The sequence below is a fragment of the Hyperoodon ampullatus genome, assembly GCF_949752795.1.
Source record: "Hyperoodon ampullatus genome assembly, chromosome: 16".
Lineage (NCBI taxonomy): Eukaryota > Metazoa > Chordata > Mammalia > Artiodactyla > Ziphiidae > Hyperoodon > Hyperoodon ampullatus.
The window spans coordinates 11,718,112-11,738,295 of NC_136929.1; the positions used below are offsets into that span (position 1 = coordinate 11,718,112).

Sequence of the window (20,184 nt, forward strand, 5' to 3'; positions counted from 1 at the left end):
AAACTGCTCCTTATGCTGCGCGGCCACAGAGCTCCGTGGTCCAAAGGGACTGTCACCTGCATGGTGGCTTTTAAATGAAAGACATACATAGTCACAAACAGCAATAAGAAATCCAAGTGGTACCCTATGTCACAAAAGTAAATGCACTTGTGAATGGAGATATAAAAAGACGGCAGTCTGGGAGGGTACAACACAGAGTGGTGGGTACTTATTAAATGTTAAACTGATCAAAAGTTTAAAAAATATATATAAACCCTCTGATCCAAAAAGAAATCTACATCTAGGAATTTAGCCCAAAGTAATTATCACAGATATACACAAAGATTTTTGCTACAAAGACGCTCATCACAGCATTGTTTATAATAGTGAAAAAACTAGAAACATCAATGTCCAAAAGGAAAATAGATAAATTATGTTCTATCCATAAAATGGAATAATACTCCATTTTAAGAACTAGGTTGTAGAAAAGTATTTCATGCTTTGGAAAGATGTTCCTAAATAGTAAGTGCAATATTTCCAGTAGCATTATTATATATTGAATAATGCTTTTAAAAAATAGTTCATAAATACATGGGTTTTTTAAAAGCACCTATCAAAATATTAACAGTGGCAATCTCTGAATGATCTGTTCACGGGAGGTTTTAACTTTTTATGAAAATATTTTAAGAATTAGAAAAAATAATTTTGGTTTAACTAGTTACTAACTCAGTTAAAAGTTTCATTAAATCCTTACACTGTGAGATAAGGCAAATTGCTAGCAATCTGCTGGCCCCCCTGTGAGTGGAGCCAGAAAGTGGTTCATACATGAGGAACCCAAGCAGTGATCAAATGGAAGGTTAAAAAATGTGACTTCTTTACAATGGGTCCTTCCACTTTTGAAAATAGGGATGTAACAGATTTTGAGAATGACAGACAATGCATTAATCTAAAAATAAAAATGCAAAACATCTATGGTAAAGACAACATAAAACACCAAAGTTTAAGGTGTTTCCTTTTGGGTCATTCACCTCTTTGGTATGATGGCAGTACAAAGCCATCTCTCTGTGGCAAAGAATAGCAATCAGGCTACGGTGACTGCGTATTATCCTAAAATAATTATTACAGTATATGTGGATCACTTTTTGCCAAGCACTGTGCTAAAAAAAGCACTTTCTGTGTAATACCATCTCAGTGAATGCTTATAGTAAACCTGAGGCAATACTTAGTTATCCGAACGTTCTAGGTGAAAAATAGGCTAAGAAAGGTTAAATAACTGGTTCAAAGTCACAACTAGTTAGGCTGAGATCTGGACCAGTTCTGCCTGACTCCAAAGAAAAAGTTTTTGTAATATATAACAAGGAAATCTGATATCTTTATATCATGGTCCATGGTCCAAAGGGATTTTCACTCTTACTATTTTTAGTACTTCACTTGTATCTTTTTGGTTGCTCAAAAAGTTAAACATAGAATTACCACATGACCCAACAATTCAACCCCTAGTTATATACCCAAGAGGACTGAAAACAGATATTCAAACAAAAACCTGAATATTCATCGCAGCATTATCCTAAGAGCCAAAAAGTGGAAACAACCCAAATGTCTATCAACAGATGAATAAACAAAATGTGGTATATCCATACAATGAACTATTAGTCATAAAAGGACACAGGCTAGTAACACATGCTACAATATGGAAGAACCTTGAAAACATTATACTAAGCAAAAGAAGCCAGACTCAAAAGCCACATATTATGACTCCATATACATGAAATGTCCAGAATTTAAAAATCCAGAGACAGAAAGCAGATTAGTGGTTGGCAGGGAAGGGGAGGGAATGGTGAGGGACTGCTTAACGGGAACTGCGCTTCTTTTTGGGGTTGATAAGAATGGTCTGCAAGTAGAGAGTGGTTGGTGATGACTGCACAACAATGTGAATGTGCTGTTAAGTCAATAATTGTACACTTTTACATGGTTACAACGGTGAATTTTATGTTATGTGAATTCTACCTGAATAAGAATATGCATCTTTTCGGTACTAAAGATACTAACCACAGGTCTTGCAAAGCTTAGCCATGTGGGCTGCTACAGAAGCATCGTAGCTGAGGAGAGATGCAGGGGGTGGGGATGGGGGGGAGGAAAAGGCAGTAACCCAGCAACTCTGCCCATCCCCACAAGTCACCATGTCAAAGTATACCCGTCAAAAACCCCGGTGTGGTTCACACCCCTGGAGGAGGGGCTGCTATATCCTACCAGATCGGTTTTCCTATTTCTGACTAGTCAACTATTCGGTAAACTTCTCAGGGGTCCCACAAAAATGGGGTGATCTGGTGTTTTATGAAGTCACTGCCTTAAACTTTTTCATCAAAAAGGGGCTAAACCAATGTGTTTAAGTCCACGAAAATGCAGAAACCCGTGCACTGCGAGGGACACCTTCTGCATCCACCTTGCTTTACTCTTCGGGCCTATGAGCTTCCTGGAAGAAAACCTGATGAAACACACCCTCAGTGACCAAGTGCGTTCTGGTGACCGTCTCCACAAAGACGTCCATAAAACTGCCCGAGAATCAAAAGGTCCCAAGTTTATTCTTGTGACAGTCAATTACCTACGATGCTCAGAAGTAAAACACGGTAAGCCATCCACGAACCCGCTGCTGTTCCTAACACCCTGGGGAGAATGTGAAGGCCCTGGACGTCTGCTGCACTGACCACTCCTCACCCAACAGGTGGCCCGGGGGCCTGGCCTGGGAGGGCAGCCCGTGAACACTTGTTACTGGACCAACGCTTGTAAAACTCATCAGGAAAATGAACAGGAGAAAAGGCTAGAAAGTTTCCAGAAAAGAACCCCGAAAAAAGGCAAGAAAGAGGAAGATTTGCCCTCTAGAGACCAGAATGTATTCTATATCTAAAATATTCAATAGTATGAATTAGGGGGAAAAAAAGAATGAGCAATAAAATTGAAAAAGGAAGTTCTAAAACAGAGCTGAACACAAAGGCTCGCGACGCCAGAGAAAAGTGTGTCAGATCTGCACGTCATCAACAGTGGCAATAGGCTCCTACACTTTAATTTTAGTCCTGCCACTATGCTGGACACTACTCAGGTTTATCCTTCTTAGGGAGATTTTATACAAACATAAAGCCTTTCCTTAAGTGTAAAAAAAAAAGAAGGCAGTCATTGTTAAAAGTGCTAATTAGGGCTTCCCTGGTGGCGCAGTGGTTGAGAGTCCGCCTGCCGATGCAGGGGACACGGGTTTGTGCCCCGGTCCAGGAAGATCCCACATGCCGCAGAGTGGCTGGGCCCGTGAGCCATGGCCGCTGGGCCTGCACGTCCGGAGCCTGTGCTCCGCAACGGGAGAGGCCACAACAGTGAGAGGCTCACGCACCGCAAAAAAAAAAAAGTGCTAATTAGACAAGGAATGCAATAAAATGAAATAATAATTTTAAAAGCCCAAAGAAGAAAATTATAAATGTTACACATAAATGATAAATTATTCAATGGTAGGAACAGCTCTGAAAAAGTGAATCAGAAAGCTTGTCCAGACAAGCTTGTTCTAGACCCATGCAATAAACTGTAAGAGAAAAGAAAAAAAAAATTTTAAGAGAAAATGTGTGGTTATTGGCAAAAAAAAAAAAAAAAAGAACTGTTGTAAATTCAAGTGCCTAAGGAGGCCAGGCAGGTAGCAGTGAAACAGGGGAGGTAGGTGGCAAAAAGCACGTATCAGTGGGTTTTTGTCACGTAACAGTTCAGCCCTGGTGTGCCAGATCATCATCTCAAGAGCTAAGAGGAATCTGGATTTCTGTCTCAAAGACACCAATTTTAAAATGTTGGAAGGTGACTCTCCTCCCACCCCCCTACCCTCGCCACCAACACACAGCTCAAACAAAACACATCTGTGTGGCCTGCCAGTGTTCAAAGTCTGGCCTAGAGAATCATCACTGAGGTGAATGCCTATCAGAGCAATGCTAATTTAAGAGAAGGCTGAGTCGTAAAGACCAAGGCTGGTGAAGGTGCTGCCCTAACGGTAACAGCTGAGGACAAACCAAGGATGGTTCTATATGTTCAAAGACCCTATGAATCTTTGAATCAAACAAAGTAGATTGACAAGTAAGGATACCGTACCTATAAAGACATACATACACTTGAACATCTGAGAAGATAAGCAGGAGAGGGAGTTATCTGTCAGCAGATGTTTAATGTAGACTAAACGGGTCTACTGGGGGGAAAGACGCAAACAAAACATACATCTGCAAGATGGAGAAACCCAAGTCTGATTTTAGAGTTTGATGATACAAGGAACCTCTTCCACTCCTGTCTGGTGGAAAAGCCTACTAAAATAGAGAACCAAGCTTAAATCCTCTTAAGTTTGGACCTGTACACGGCCTTTAGCACCTAATCCACGTGTGAGTAGAGATGCTACTAAACATCTTTAACCACTGCTGCTGAGACTGGCTGGTTGGTGGGGACAAAAAACCCCACTTAAACACTAAAATTAATTCTAAATGGATTCAAGAATCAAATAAAAGCAATGAAACCAAAAAGACAGCTCAACAAAATTTCAGTTCAAGATGACAGGCTCCTACACCCGTCCACTTTTCCCCCCTCCCAAAGTCATACTGAAATAAAAGGACCTTCAAAACACCAGAGAAATGCCTCCTTCCAAATAGTCCAGGGAACTAATCAATAAATACCAAGACCTGGAGAGGAGCATAAGCAAACAGAATTACCCAACAGAATAATTTTCAGTATTTCTCAAACTTCAGTCAGTCCCATTACGGCGCCACAATTTTTGTTATATCCCAGTGTTACCTATCCTATTATTTAATATTTTTCTTTAAATCATCTTACTATGTTCTAGTTAAATAAATGTATTTTAAAGGAAACTTTATATCACTATTATAAGTGCAAAACGAGTGTCACTTTGTCATCAGTAGGTGGTAACTATAAAAATAAACACAGTTTACTAAATTCTAACTAATACTGTTGCTGCAGAAAGATCTGGGCTTGCCTCCTGTTCTCTACATTACCAGAGGAAACTAGCTGCTATTAGAAAGGTATTTCAGACTAGCAGCTAATTGAGACTTTCTCTTTGTTACAATCAAGAGGAAAAAGAACTGAAAAGGGAATTACTATCTTAAGTTTGTTTCAATGGCCCTTAGTGTTGAGCCCACATCCTGTTTAAACCATCCCGGGTATAAACGGCGCACGTGCCTGATGTGGCAGCTGGGTCAGGCCCTTCCACAAAACCCCGCCCCCAGACACACTCCTTCGCATTTTCTCATACACAACCATTCATTGGACCACCCCAGCTGAAGAAAAGCCTTTGCCCCCAAAATAAAATCCGAGAAACGCTCTCCAAAGAAAGCGGCGATCTACTTAGGGAGGACATTGTAAGGGTCTGAGGGCTGAGAAAGACTAGAAAAGAGCTCGGGCATCTTCAGACGCCCACAACAGATGCCAGCCTGGGTAACGTGGAACAGTGGGAGGCGGGTGGTAAGAGGAAGGGCGGCTTCACTCAGAGTAAGATTCACACCAAGAGCCAAGCCCCCCACCCTGGCCCACAGCAGGGGATTTTCACCGTCTTTGCCTGTCTCCTGCTCCCCACCTCTGCACCCTATATGGAGAGCAGGCTGCTCACAAGCTCTGCAAACTTGAGCCTACAGGCAGCCCTGCCAGCTGAGGTTCGGGCCTCCTGGGGACAAAGACCTACCCACAAGTAAAGAGGAAACCCACACCAGCTACTTGCAAATCCAGTGTTTCGCTATGTACAAGAATGGTCAAGTGAGCATCCGGAAAGCTCACCCCCGTGTCCTCTGCACCGAAACGTTTACTGCAGGAGGGATGCCAGGGGAGAAAACAGGAGACTCAGAGAAGAAAATGATGCAAGGGTCAAGAAACAGCAATAATAATTGAGTGTGAACTTCAGTAGTAAAGAAATATTAAAACAAATTAAGAGACTCCTTGAAGTAGCACAGGTTTTCTGACCTAGGGCTCTATCTTCTTCTTCTTCTTTTTTTTTTTTTTTGCGGTATGTGGGCCTCTCACTGTCATGGCCTCTCCCATTGCGGAGTACAGGCTCCGGACGTGCAGGCTCAGCGGCCATGGCTCATGGGCCCAGCCGCTCCGCGGCATGTGGGATCCTCCCAGACCGGGACACGAACCCACGTCCCCTGCATCGGCAGGCGGACTCTCAACCACTGCGCCACCAGGGAAACCCTCTATCTTCTTCTACGACACCAATCACACACCTTGGTTCAACAATGAATACACAATCATAATAATGTAAATATAGCTATTGTTATGATTTTCTATATAAAATCAACCTACAGACAAAGCATGGAAGGCTTAACTATCATTACAGAACAGGCTATAAAAACACACAGCATACATAGAACACAAATTAAGAACTGAGAGACAAAAAAGTAGATGTTCTTGGGCTAATTTTTCTCATTTTCATAGTGTAGTCTACTGACTGTGCCCAAAATTGATGAATCAAAAAATAAAGCGTGGGCCTCCCTGGTGGCGCAGTGGTTGAGAGTCCGCCTGCCGATGCAGGGGATACGGGTTCGTGCCCCGGTCTGGGAGGATCCCATATGCCGCGGAGCGGCTGGGCCCGTGAGCCATGGCTGCTGAGCCTGCGCATCCGGAGCCTGTGCTCCGCAACGGGAGAGGCCACAACAGTGAGAGGCCCGCGTACCACAAAAAAAATAAATAAATAAATAAAAATAAAGCGTTTTGTCCATTGTTTAAAATTATAAATGTAACCACTACAAGGGGTAACCAAACCAAAACTAAAACATGGAGAGGTTGGAGGTATGCAAATTCCTCATCTTTCATTATGTGGAATCTATAAGTAGAACCAGTAGTTGACAAATCAATAAAGGCATAAATACATCATTTAAAGCTGTAATAACAGAAGAAACAAAGAAAGAGGAACTTAAAAGTGGCTACTGCTAGTGAAGAGAATTCATATTATATCCTTATATAAACTTTTACCATATGCTTATATTACTCTTATATTAATCACACACACACACACACACACACACACACACACACACACACACAGGATTCATAAGCAAAAAACAATCTACAAGAATATTCTCCAAACTGTTGGGACTGAGAAGAAAGAATTTCACGTTTCACTTTCTCCTTTTCCGGGTAGCCTGAATTTGTACCAGCAGTATATATTACCTACATAATTAGAAAAATATAAGATACAAAAATATTGAATGAATATTTAACAGATCTCAGGAGGACTTAATAAAGAAAAGGATGAATTTGGCTAAATACAACTTATGAGCTAAATCCCTTTATTTTAATGACTTATTTAAATGAAAAACTTTATATGAGAAAAATTTCATGAATAAAATTAAAAAGCAACTGACAAGTGGTTAAAATATTCGTAACATATACCATGACAAAAGCTAGTACCCTTAAAGGACTTTTACTAATCAATTTAACAAAAACAAAACAAACACTAATACTCCAATTTAAAAAAAAAGGGCAAAGGACATAGTCAAATCAGTTCAAAAATATATTAAAATGGCCAATAAATATGAAAGATGAAAATAAGCTCACTTTCCCAGGCATTCAAAGAAATGCAGATTAAAACAATGAAATGTCATTTTTCAATCTCTCAATTGGCAAAAATCATGTTAAATTATCATACTCAAGTGTTACAAGAGTTTGGTGAGAAAGATATTCTCCTAAACTGCTGAAAAGTGTAAAGTGACACATCCTTTCTGGAAGGATTTGGCAATATAGATCAAGAGCTTAAAAATGTTCCTATTCTTTGACACTATAATTCCACGTTTGTGATCATTTCTTTCGGATGAAGTCAAAGATGTGATCAATAACTTAAAGACGTTCACCATAACATTGCCTGAGAGAGAAAGAATGCACAGGTAAGAGCCTGTAGAGAAAAAAATCTAAAAGAATGAGCACTAAAATATCAGTGATGATTATTTAGGTGGGAGAGTAATGTGTGACTATTCCTTTCTATATTACGTATTTGTGTAATATTTTAATTTTTTTGGCAGCAAGCATGTTTCAGTTTTGTAATAAGGCAAAACAAAAAAATGTTAAAAGTCATCTTTGAACATTATTAATAACATGGGGCAAATTCATTTAAGGTTAAATGCAAAAATCAGAATATGAAACTGCACGTAGCTCCAATTTTGCTTTAAATCTGTTTACATACATACATATGAAAAAATGTATAGAACACCAATATGTTAACAGGGATGAAGTCTGGGCAGCACAGTGAAATGGAATTTTAGGTTTCTTCCTTTTATTTGCCAAATTTTCTACAATGAAAACCATTCCCACTAAGTCTTAGAAACAAAGAGTTAATAAAAAGTTAAATTTCCTTGTTGCCGGGCCCATAAGCCTTGGAAGTGCTAATTTCCATCGTCAATCTTTAAAAACAACATTAGGGACATCCTGGCTTCAGGACGCTTTCCAAATATTAATACTGTGCTCTTTCCACTTTATCACGCTGCATTCAAGGGACTAAGGTAACATAAGCATTGGAAAATGTCTGAGAACAGTGGCAATATAACTTATAAAAATCTTAAGAAAAATGTCTGGGAAAGAGAATCATGATTTAAATGAGGATTAAATGATAATTTTCATTTATAATTATAATTTAAATGAGGGCTAAAACTTAAGCAATGTACAGCATGATGACCACAGGTAGGAATAATGTATTGTATACTTGAAACTGGCTAAGAGAGTAGATCTTGAATGTTTTCACCACACGCACACACACACAAAAAGATAACTGTGAGGTGATGGATGTTTTAATTACCTTGACTGCAGTAATCATTTCACAATGTATTCAAATGACAAAACATCACATACAACATGAATATATAAAATTTTTGTCAATTATATCTCAATAAAGCTGGAAAAAATTAACTGAACAATAAAATTTGGGGTTTAAAAATAATACAATTTTTTAATTAAAAAAAAAATTTTAAGCAGCCCTGCACAGTACCAGTGCATTCTAGAAAGCACACCTCAAAAATGCTGGAGTAAATTATTTATGAGATACTCTTTATCAGGTTGTATTTATTAAAATTCCATAGAAATGCAAGTTTTAAAGTAGCTTGATTTAAGGTAGGTTCTGCCTTCATGACTAAAACTGATACTGCCACAAGTTGAGAATGGAAAAAGTTGTAGAAGTTAGATAATAACTTGACTAAAGGGAAGAGAAATATAATAATAATAAAGGAAAAAGAAAAACGTGCAAATAAAAACAACAATAGTGCATTAGCTCCTACAAAAAGATCCTAATTAGGACATAAAACATCTCTAGTAAAAGCAAAACTGGATCTTGGTTCTGCTTTAGGAAGAAAGAGGGAGACTCATGGACTGAAAGAAGGAACATGGCGGACACATGAGGAACCAGCTGCAGCAGTCACAAGGGGGGCAATAAAAAGCAACTTGCCAGGACCCAGAATAAGTGTTCAAGGGCTGGGAAATAAGCTCCACTGCTAAGCAGAGCTGCTATATTCATCATGAGCCTACGAACAGCCCAGTGGTCAAGAGAGAGAAACGTGAATAAACTTCCTTGTGTCTGAGCAGCAGTAGTGTGCGTTAGTTCAGAACACACAGTGTGCAGCCACTAGATTCAAATCCTAGTCCTGCTCCTCACCAGCTATATGATGCTGGGAAAGTTACGGAAATACCTGGGCCTCATCTTCCTCATGCGCAAACTGGCGAAAAGAATCCTACTACCTCGTAGGGTTGCTCTGAGAATTACAGAGTTAATACATGTAACCTGCTTAGACAGAGCCTAGTAGTGTTACATAAGTAAAATTTACAGTTACGGTGTTACATAAGTAAAATTTACAGTTACGGTGTTACATAAGTAAAATAATAACTCACACCTATTAGCTGTTGATTGAAAAATTATAGAGAGATAGGCAGAACTCTCGTTTACCTTATGATTCTTTTTCCCAGATGTTCTTCCCAAGGCTTAGAAGTTATATTGCCGTTCCTCCTAGCCATTTTCCTTAAAGAGACTAAATTCACATCACTTTAGTCTCTTTAATGTGGCATGGCACAATGGAAGGAATACAGGCTTTGGAGGTGGGCAAACCTGAGTTCAAATCCTAGCTCTTCCACACACTAGCTATGTGATTTTGGACAAATTATGTTCTGAGCCTCAACGTACTCATTTGCAGAAAAAAACAGAAAAACAATACCTAGACTTACTGTGAAAATTAAATGTAATAACTTAAGTAAAGCAATCTTTTCTCCCTTAAATTGCTGGTAAAGTTACAGGTACCATTCTTTGGGGTTAGAATTTGGCAGTATCAAAATTATAAGATAATACTCATCATTTAATCCTCTTTTACTTCTGGGAATATCTGAAAATTAAGATGCTCTCGGTGCTACTATAATAGAAAAAAAGGAGGGAGGCACCAACCTAACTGCAAGAATAGCGTACTAAGAAAATGCTTATGACAAAAGAGAAAAAAGAATATATACAGTCATTAATCATTACATTTTAAGAGTACTGCATGAAATAAAAACAAGTTACAAGATAGTATTCAAGTATTCAGGTGTGATCAATTTATTTTTAATTATTTCTTTGGATATTCATTTTTGCAATGAAAAACGTATGAAGATAAACACCAAGATATCAATAAATGATATTTTTATTTCTTCCTAACACTTTTCCAGACATCAGAATGTTCTTTGGTGAACATGTATTCACTTTATAATAACAAAATCAGTTCATTTAAAATAAGAACATAAATGTATAGGGGGAAAAAGATGAAGAAAATTAACTGAAATGCTAACTGTGGTTTTTCTCTGTCTTGCAAACTTTCTATAATGTGGTTAATCTTACTTTTAGACTGAAAAGAAAAACATTGTTTTAAAAGCATCCTCCCTCAAGCTTGCCTTTCCCTAGTTAATACCTGTCTTTCCTTCTCAATCAAAATTCTTGAATAAAAAGTACTGTATTCTTGGAGAGTTTCAAAGATATACTCCCCCCAAACTTAAGAACTGTGGGAAATAGCTTATCTCCAAGAGTCAAGCATTAAAGGCAACTCTTGCAGGGGTTTGGGCAACCCAGGCCTGCTGAGTTAATCCTTTACTACAACAAAGAATGAAATCACAGCAGAAATATATATATTCTAAAGTCAACTCTAAAGAGGCCAGCCAAGTGATTCTTGGCCCCCAAAACAGAAGTCCAACTAAAACAAGATAGTAAAATTACAGTTTCCACTGAGGTACTGAACTACAAGGGTTGCTGCACACCAAAGGGAGACTCCACACCAAAATGCAGATTTTACAAAGAAAGAGAACCAAAAGGAGTCCCATGACGCTGAGACTCCTCTCGGTCACATCATGAATATAAACAGTGAGTGGACGGGTGAGAGTTCTCTGCTGTGAAGAGAGGACGTCGGGGCTTCCCTGGTGGCGCAGTGGTTGAGAGTCCGCCTGCCGATGCAGGGGACACGGGTTCGTGCCCCGGTCTGGGAAGATCCCACATGCCGCAGAGCAGCTGGGCCCGTGAGCCATGGCCGCTGAGCCTGCGCGTCCGGAGCCTGTGCTCTGCAACGGGAGAGGCCACAACAGTGAGAGGCCCGCGTACCACAAAAAAATAAAAAATAAATAAAAAAAAAAAAAAAAAAAAGAGAGGACGTCATGAGGAAGACGCGTGGAGTGAAGCACCGACGTGCTGTGCGTAAATCCAGGCCCTCGCGCTGAGCCGCGCGTGGGGGGCTCAAAGGGCCTAGTGAGTGAGATGAACACGTGACCCCTGAGAGCAGGGTACCAGGGTTTCTAGAGAGCAGAAGGAGGAGAAGCCATGTTGATCACTGAGATAAGAATGCATGACCAGGGCAAAGAATCAGCAATTCCAGCAAGCAGAGGTGGACCACAGGCCAGAGGCAACAGTGGGGTCATCTTCCAATCAGTCCAGCAGTGTCCTCAAGCAGGCCAAACAAGCCCTGGAAGGAGGAAACTGTAGGTGGACCTAAGTTCCTAGGAGCTATGAAAGACACCAAATAAAGCTCACCAGCATAACAATGCATCCCTCCAGGTCAGGGAAGCAGCCGGAATGGGCGCCTCCCAAGAGACTCTAAAAAGCCCACAGGACAGAGTCAGCTTTAACCAGGTACCAGGCTCAGAGAGCCACCTAAGAACAATCCTCGTTCCTCACCATTCCTTCCTCCTCCCACCCCACCTTATCTAGAACCCAGTAAGGTCAGAAACAGGAAACTGGGGGGTCAGAGGGGACACAAAAGGACAGAAGCCAACTATACCACCTTCTCTGACAGCAAGTGGTTGCCAACTACAAATCTTAACTGGGAGAAAGAGGGAGAAAAAGTCTTACCTTTGAACGAAGGCTGAGTGTTGATTAATACACTGAACTGGATACTTTTAATTTTTAAATTGAGCCTATGTTTTGTGACTTCTATTCCCTAAGATCACTGCCACTTGAATGCACCTTTTGTCTTTCACTTAATGAGCCATGTTCATTAAACAGCTGTTGAAATAATAACTTGAAGAGTGAATAAAAAGGCATAAGGCCTGATGCCTTCTCATAAAAGGAAAAAGCTTTCCAAGCTGAGTGCATTTTAAAGAGATGGTGAGAGACAAAAATAAAGATTTATTTTAATCATCTCCCACAAGTTATGTATTCAACACATTGAGTACATACCTAAAGAAAGAATATATCAATCAGAACATAGTTTGGTCCTTCCTGGGAGCACAACCACAGCTACACTGGGAAACTGTGGAAGTGTCCATCTCAGGATGATGCTGGGGACAGAGCCTTTGGGCTCCGAGGCTGGACCCTAAAGCTGAAATGAAGGGGGGGGTTACAGACCCTGAATGACCCCCCAGGCCTTGTGGCTCACCCATCTCTAGAGCGAAATGAATGTCCTTACCATAGGCTGCTACCGCTGGACCTCACATTCATCAACCTCCCCTAACTGCACCTGACTCTAGGCTCCCTAACTAATGTTTTAGATCAAAACGAGTTTCACTCGAGGGAAAGTGCCAGCTCATTTGAGAACTTTATTTCTCACTCTGGTAAGTCTGTACTGGTTCCCACCTCAGGACTGTGTGGCTTGAGTTAGCATGATATCCTGGGTACTGACAGCCATCTGAGTCTTCAAAGGGATGACTCCAGCTGTGCCCTGAGACTGCCAGCTGTCCATCCCAACGGTCGACTCTATTTCTACTCTCTACCTCTGGTTCACTCCGTACCTCAACAAAAATAGGTTTTGGCCTTAATAATCCACTGAAACTACTCTTCTTAAGGTAACAATAACTTAATGCCAAGTCCAGTAGACCCTGAGGATGTGAAAAACTACGTAGATGTGGTCAGGAGATATGAAGAAAAAGTCAAAGAACAAGGAATTTTAGAAAGATACAAACTACTAGGTGTAAAATAAATAGGATACAAGGATGTAATATACAGCACAGGGAATGTAGCCAATATTTTATAATAACTTTAAATGGAGTGTAACCTATAAAAATATTGAATCACTATGTTATACACCTGAAACTAATATAATATTGTAAATCAACTATACTTCAATAAAAAAAAGAGTTTTAGAAAGAAGTGTTCATCAAGGCCAGTGTGAGAGAACATTCCACTAAGATAAGGACTGAGAGGCACCCATCTGATCTGTTGACAAGGAAGTCCCCGGTCACTCGTCCTCAGTGGTGTCAGGGGTGGGGGGAGCAGAAGCAGGCTGCAGTGAGCGTCAAGCCACAGCAGGTGACCATCAAAAAACAGCTGATTAACTGCAGAGGGCTAAAGAGTGAAGGGAAGGGAGAAAGGGAAAAAAGTGAAGACATCGTTCAAGAAGCTTGGTTGGGAAGAAGAAACAAAGAAACGGTCAACTGATGGAGGGGTTATGCTTCCGCAGTTTTAAGAACAGACCCCAAAGAAGGATCCAGTTAAAAATACTTAACCCTGAGTACTTACTATGGCAAAACTCTAGGAGTTTACACATAGTAAATCTTTTAATCTTCACAAACCACCCAATAAAATAGGGAATAATATTATCTCCTTTCCACAGATAAGGGATCCGAAGTACTCTGGGGGGGGTCTCTGAAGAGCCACAGGAAAAAGCATCAGCTTCAATGCACGCCAGGCAAAGAGAGGAGGAGGGAGCGTCACTAGAAAAGGCAGCAAGGAATGAGTTAAAAAAAGAATGGGTGGAGAGTGGGCCTCACTTAGAAGGGTGCCTCATTCTTTTAGATTGGAAAACAGGAACTAAGTTCACATGCCTGAAAACCCTTACTCATCCCTCAAAAATCAGCTCAAACATCGCCTACATAACAACTGTTGAAGTGTGGATACAAACAAGTTAGCGAGCGGACGTGCCCAGGTGATGGCCCTTATATTTAGGTTGGGTTAAGAGTGGGAACACTCTTGACCATGACAGGGGAAGTGCACAGGGAGACAACGAAATCCAAGAAATGTAACTGAGCAGTCGTGCTGAGGACTCAGCTTGGATTGGACACCCCACATCAATACAAGGCTGGGGTTTTGCCGGGTGAGAGAGCAGGACAGCCGAGGCTCTTGATGGGAATGCAACGCGGTCTCCAGACTGGATGTGGAAGACGCCAGAAATGGGCTGTAAACTGGAGACAAGGGGATCAAGAATCTGGTGATCAGAGTCACCGTGAGAGAGTGAGAAGAAACTGCAGGAGTTTGTTTACAACGAAAGAGGACGAATCAAATTAGGTTGGGTGGAGACAGCTCTCTCCTAAAGGAACACCCACTTCTGCCTACTTTGCTGTCCACTCTTTCTCCACCACGCAGTACATACTGGATTGGAGCTGCTTAAAGTCCTGTCCTTAGCCTTCTAGCTCTACTCGCTGCTTCCAGCGTCCTCATTCACATCCACAGCATAATTCCCACCTAACAACCCATGTCCAGGCCAGCTCCCTCTCTCCAGATGGCCCCTGGGTATCTCCCACTGGACTTTACAAGCCCCTGGACATTAAACGTCTTTCCCCAGATGAGCTCCTCCCTCTCCACGCCCCCTGCCTCTGTGAACCGTAACACCACCTGTCTACCCCAAGTCACCTTCAACTCCTCTCTCTCTCCCCCAGTCCAACGGGCTTGACGGACACAGCCTACCTGCCTGCACATCTTTAGAACCCCTCTCTTCTATCCTGTCCATTCTCACGGCTACCACCTTCACTGGGGCTGTGAGCATCTCCCACTGGACTCTGACTGTTCTCTGGGCCCCTGCTGCTGGCCACCCTGTTGCCTTGACCTAAGTCTGTCCGTTAGAAGCTCCCCCCCCCGATGTTTTAAAAATTCAGATTTCTGATTCCCACATTAGCCCTTCTGAATCTGACTCTCTAGGAACGGGACCCAGGAATCTGGACATTCAGAAAGCTCCATAGCTGCTTTTGTGTGGCCATGCCACAGGCAGCATATGGAAAACACTGCTCACATCCGCAACAATAATCCGTCTTGCCTGCCACAGCAACGTGAAGCCTTCCCGACTAGCGTTGTATTAGATTTTCACCTTCTCCTGCTCCCCGGACTCTGCCCTACCATCTGGTCCCGGCTGTGCTCCTGAACAGGGGCAGCTGTGGCCACGCCTCCGCTTCTCCCTCTTCATGTTCCATCCCCAGCTCTCGACTCACCAGCCCTCTGAATGACGTCACTGCACACCTCTGTGCAGAAACTGCTCCCTTCAGCTGTAAGCAACAATCCCCCAGCTCATCACCTCCTGCCTCTCGGCCAGGCCCTGCGCAGGCTCCGTCCCTCATAGAGGCTCTCTCCCCACTTGCGTGCCTGACAAACTCTTACTCATCCCTCAACATCAGCTGAGATAGCGCCCACACTGGAAGTCTTAACCATGCCCCTCCCCTGCCCAGCCCACGGCTGCCATAAACCTGCAGCACCCAGTACAGAAGCTGTTTCATTTCTTTTTTTAAGTTTTTCCCCACTACACACAGAACTCCTTGAGGGTGGGGCCTATACCTAGAATACAACAGACACACAATTAATGTTGGTTGAGTCCATGTTAGAGTGAATACACTGTGAAGTGAATAAGTCATGGGAACACTTACTAACAAATGTAAGAAATGATACATCTATTATTCAACACGTAATTGAGTGGTAGCATTTGTTTCTAAGCAAGGGTCTAAGATAAAGCATGAACACAATACCTATGCACTTTTTTTTTTTGGTGGTTTTTTTTTTTTGTGGTACGCGGGCCTCTCACTGTTGTGGCCTCTCCCGTTGCGGAGCACAGGCTCCGGACGCACAGGCCCAGCGGCCATGGCTCACGGGCCCAGCCACTCCACGGCATGTGGGATCTTCCCGGACCGGGGCACGAACCCATGTCCCCTGCATCGGCAGGCGGACTCTCAACCACTGCGCCACCAGGGAAGCCTGCTATGCACTTTTATCCAGTCATAATTACCTGACAGGGCAGACAGCAATACAGTTTCATAGACATGGTCACAAATGCCCTTCCCTTGATTTACTGCCCTGGCAGCACCAGCTGTCTTCAACACCTTGAAAACGCTCTGCTGTGCCTGTTTGAGAGCCTTTGTGCTTGTTGCTCTCTTTCTGCAAGATGCACACTTTTCAACAAAAACTGACAGGTGGGTTCCTTCACGCCATTTGGGTCACCTTCCCAAACATCTTCGCTGACCACACCTGCTAAAGCAGCATCCTTAGCATTCTTTTAGCGTCCTGCTAAAGTCCTCCATAACCGCAGTCTATGCCACTACCCTCAGATTTTCTTCATGACGCTTATCACTACGTGAAAACACATAACTTACTTATTGGATGTTGGTCTCCTTCATCCTGTGTACCACTTTATCCTCTATACACGAACAGTGTGTGGCTTATGTGGGTGGTAAACAGACACTTGTTGAATAAATAAATGAATGAGTGAGAGAGGGAGGAAAGCAAGTATAACACAAATAAACTATCTACTAGTCACAGATGTGGGAAATACGCCAGTGGTAGGAAATGGCCAGGATTTTTCCCTTAAAAAGAGAATGTTATTCAGCATCCCTGGGGGCACTGCTAGGCAGATTATTCATCCTCGGGACACTTACTCAGGATGAGAACTCTGAATTACCAAAGGGCTACACAACTTATCTAAAGGAAATCACTTCCCTCTCGGTGGGGCGCACTGCAAAGAAAAATTTCAGAGCAAAGTAAATTTTCCCACTCAGACTTGCTGAAAGACCAGTCTTGGAAAACCAGTGCCTAAACACCACTGTAAGCTCTGCAAACACTGGCACCAAGACTTGTCTAATGTCGCATTCCCAGCCCTTCGCAGTTTCCGAGATGCTCAAAATGTTTGTTAAATGAGCATATAAGACATGGACTTCTGAGGAATGGCCATTCCATCAATTCTTATGCTGTGGATACATTTATTTTAGAAAAAGGGCAAGACAGCTAAGGAGGAGCCTTTGGCCTAGGCCTCTCCCTGGGTAGCAGTTTGGCTCCTAGAATTCAATACTCATCAACCATGTGCCACAGGTAATCACATATTACTACCTTCCCCAGAGTCACCCTGTATCAAATCTGAATACACTTTGCCAACATAATAGCTAATACAGCATAGTAACCAATTACAGATTTTGCTTCCTTTTTAAATTCTTTAATGTGTTTTCGTCAGCAAGGAAGGATAGGTCAAAATGATGAAAGAAAACAAATAAAATTGAAGAATTCTACCATTAATTTCATATCCACCAGTGTATGGCTCACAGATCCCAGGAAAATCACACCACCTTTTGACTATCAGTTTCAACAGTCATGTTCTTTTTCTAAAGGGTAGTTTGGGGAAGATTAATTACCTAGTAGTTGTAACATACTCTGAGGCCAATGCCTGAAAGATGCCATAAGTCAAATTAAGTATGAAACAAGGGAAATCACAAATATTAAACCCACTTCAGAACCTGAGAAGTTGAGAAGTGAGGAAGATTTATAATTATGCCTGTTGCCCTGATACTAACTTACTCCCAGGCTAAGATATGTATTCTCAGAAAAAGATTCCTAACATTCACAACAGATCACTAATATTTGGAAATGTCAACTGCCTCTGTACTCAGTAAGATTAACTTCACAGGTATAGAGATATGAAGCGTTAACAGTGACAAGCAATTGCAAAAATTATAGCTATTCAAACAATTCACTGTTGCTGTGTCAGTGCCTAATCTCAGTGCTGTTTAGTTAACATACAGTCCACCTTAACAAAAGTCAATTAAGCCATTTCAATGAGAAAAAGAAAGTCGTTTAAAAGGCTATATATATTTCTCTGCCCTCTATCTGCTGACACTCCACAGCTGACACTCCAGTAAAATATAGCAACATCCAGCAGCAATGTCTCTGCTTTCGTGCCAAACTACTTCCAAACTTCCTTCCACTTTCAAGTACTTTAATCAGTTTTTGTTTGCCTAAAAACTCCTAAGAGAGACTGAGGAGAAAAAAAAAATCTAAGTAAAACTAAGGGGTCAGCTCCTGAAACAGAGGTTGGAATTTGCATCCGGGGGAGAGCCAGTTCGGTCCCCTGTAGCCTAAATGAATGGAGCAAGGTGACTGGGAAGGGAGCAGGCTTCCAGCATCGCTTCCACCCGGACAGCCTCTTCTTTCTAGCTGGCAAACCTACCGCTGAGGGCAGGGGGCCGGGCCATAAGACCAGGGCAACCCAGCCAGACCCTAACTGCCCAGCCCACCTGCAGCAGCCCCAGGAGCATCTGAGCATCGCACCTGGGGCTCACAGGTGGGGGACTGGCGGCTGACTCAGTCCCCACTGACCCCTCCAGGCTGAAATGGGGGCGGTGTCCGCTGCCCCGCAACGGGCAAGAACTACCAAGGTTCCGGCACAGGGACGGCAGATCGACCCCCAAACCGCCTGCAACCCCGAGGGTCCCCGCTGCCCACAGCCTCCTCAAGGAGGTACCCAGTGTGGTGTGTAGGGGACAGCCAGGATGGCGGCGTCCGGTACTCACAAAGCCCACTGGAACCGGTGCTGGTGAACATGGTCCCGCCGGACCGAGGCCCCGCGGGGGACAGGGGGAGGGGAAGCGGAGGTGGAGGGAACCCGGAGACCGCGCAGGCGCACTCCTGCCGGGCCGACGAAACCAGTAACTCGACTCTACTCCAGGGGCCGCCTGCGAACGGCGCATGCGATGCTTGTCTGCCCCGCCTTCCCTTCCGGCCGGGGAGGGGAAGTGCGTGCGAAGCGAAAGTGGTCCGCCTCTCCGGGTTTTTCCGACGGCCGCGGGAGCCTAGGAAAAGGAGTGGGATGGCGTGGAAGTAGCGGGTGTAACTCCTGGGAGCCGCACACTAGTGCATTAGCGCCGCCACTCGCCCTGTGGAGCCACCAGAGCAGCTAATTCCTGTGGAATGCCGGCGCGGAGATGTTCCTCGCGACCTCTAACCTCTCCCGGGACTGCACGCCCGGTGCGTTCCACGCATGCTCAGTTTTTCTGGGCCGTCCCGGGAGCTGGCTCCCCGGCTGACTGTTGACAGAACTGTCTCGAGTTCCGGTGCCCAGACAGTGCAGGAGAGGCAGCTCCTCTGAGGGAAGGGGAGCCGGAGCTGGAAGACCCTCCCTGTCGCGGGGAGGGCCCCCCTCTTTTCCCATGTCGGTCCCGCGCGAAAGCCCCCGAAAAAGCGCCAAGCGCCATGGTCACTGGACCCTCACCCCTCCCCACCGCGGTGGCCTGTGTCCAGGTGTCCCAGGCGCGGTGAGTCTGTGGCGGAGCGACCCTGCTCCCCAAACTTCTTCCCCTGGAGTCCTTCTGGACCCATGTCGTTTAAATTTTTTTCCCTTGCAAAATTTTTACTCCTTGCCAAAGTAAAGTCACGGTTTTTAAAGTGAGTTTGAACTTGAAAACTTTAATGTTATGCAGTAGTTACAGAACGCATATGGGGAAACTGACCAACTCTGAGGCTAAATGCAAAGGATAGGCTACAAAACTATGTACGGTATACTTTTAAAATAGAAAAATTCTTTTTGAGTGCTCATAAGGGCCAGGCAGTATGCTAACTCCGAAATTTGTAGGTCAATAAAACACAGTCCCTGCCCTTAAGGAGAGGTGACAGTGGGCCAAAATATTAACACAGTTATTTCTAGAAGACAAAAGTATAAAGTGACTTTTATTTTTTTCAGGCTTTTCTTTATTCGTGAAGCGTGTTCACAATCTTGAAATACGTTTTATGTTTAAGATTCATCCAAT

The 20,184-nt window shown here is 43.1% G+C and overlaps 1 protein-coding gene across 1 annotated transcript in view; it reads right to left on the reverse strand.

Moving 5' to 3' along the window:
* Positions 1–19,004, reverse strand: part of UBAC2 (UBA domain containing 2) — a gene marked incomplete at its 3' end in the record, with an annotated part of 163,200 nt that extends 144,196 nt beyond the window's left edge. The window contains exon 1 of the mRNA XM_079721697.1: positions 18,952–19,004. Within this exon, the coding sequence (XP_079577823.1) occupies positions 18,952–18,982 (31 nt within the window). The 5' untranslated portion in view covers positions 18,983–19,004. The remainder of the gene's footprint in view (positions 1–18,951) is intronic.
* Positions 19,005–20,184: the final 1,180 nt, after the last annotated feature.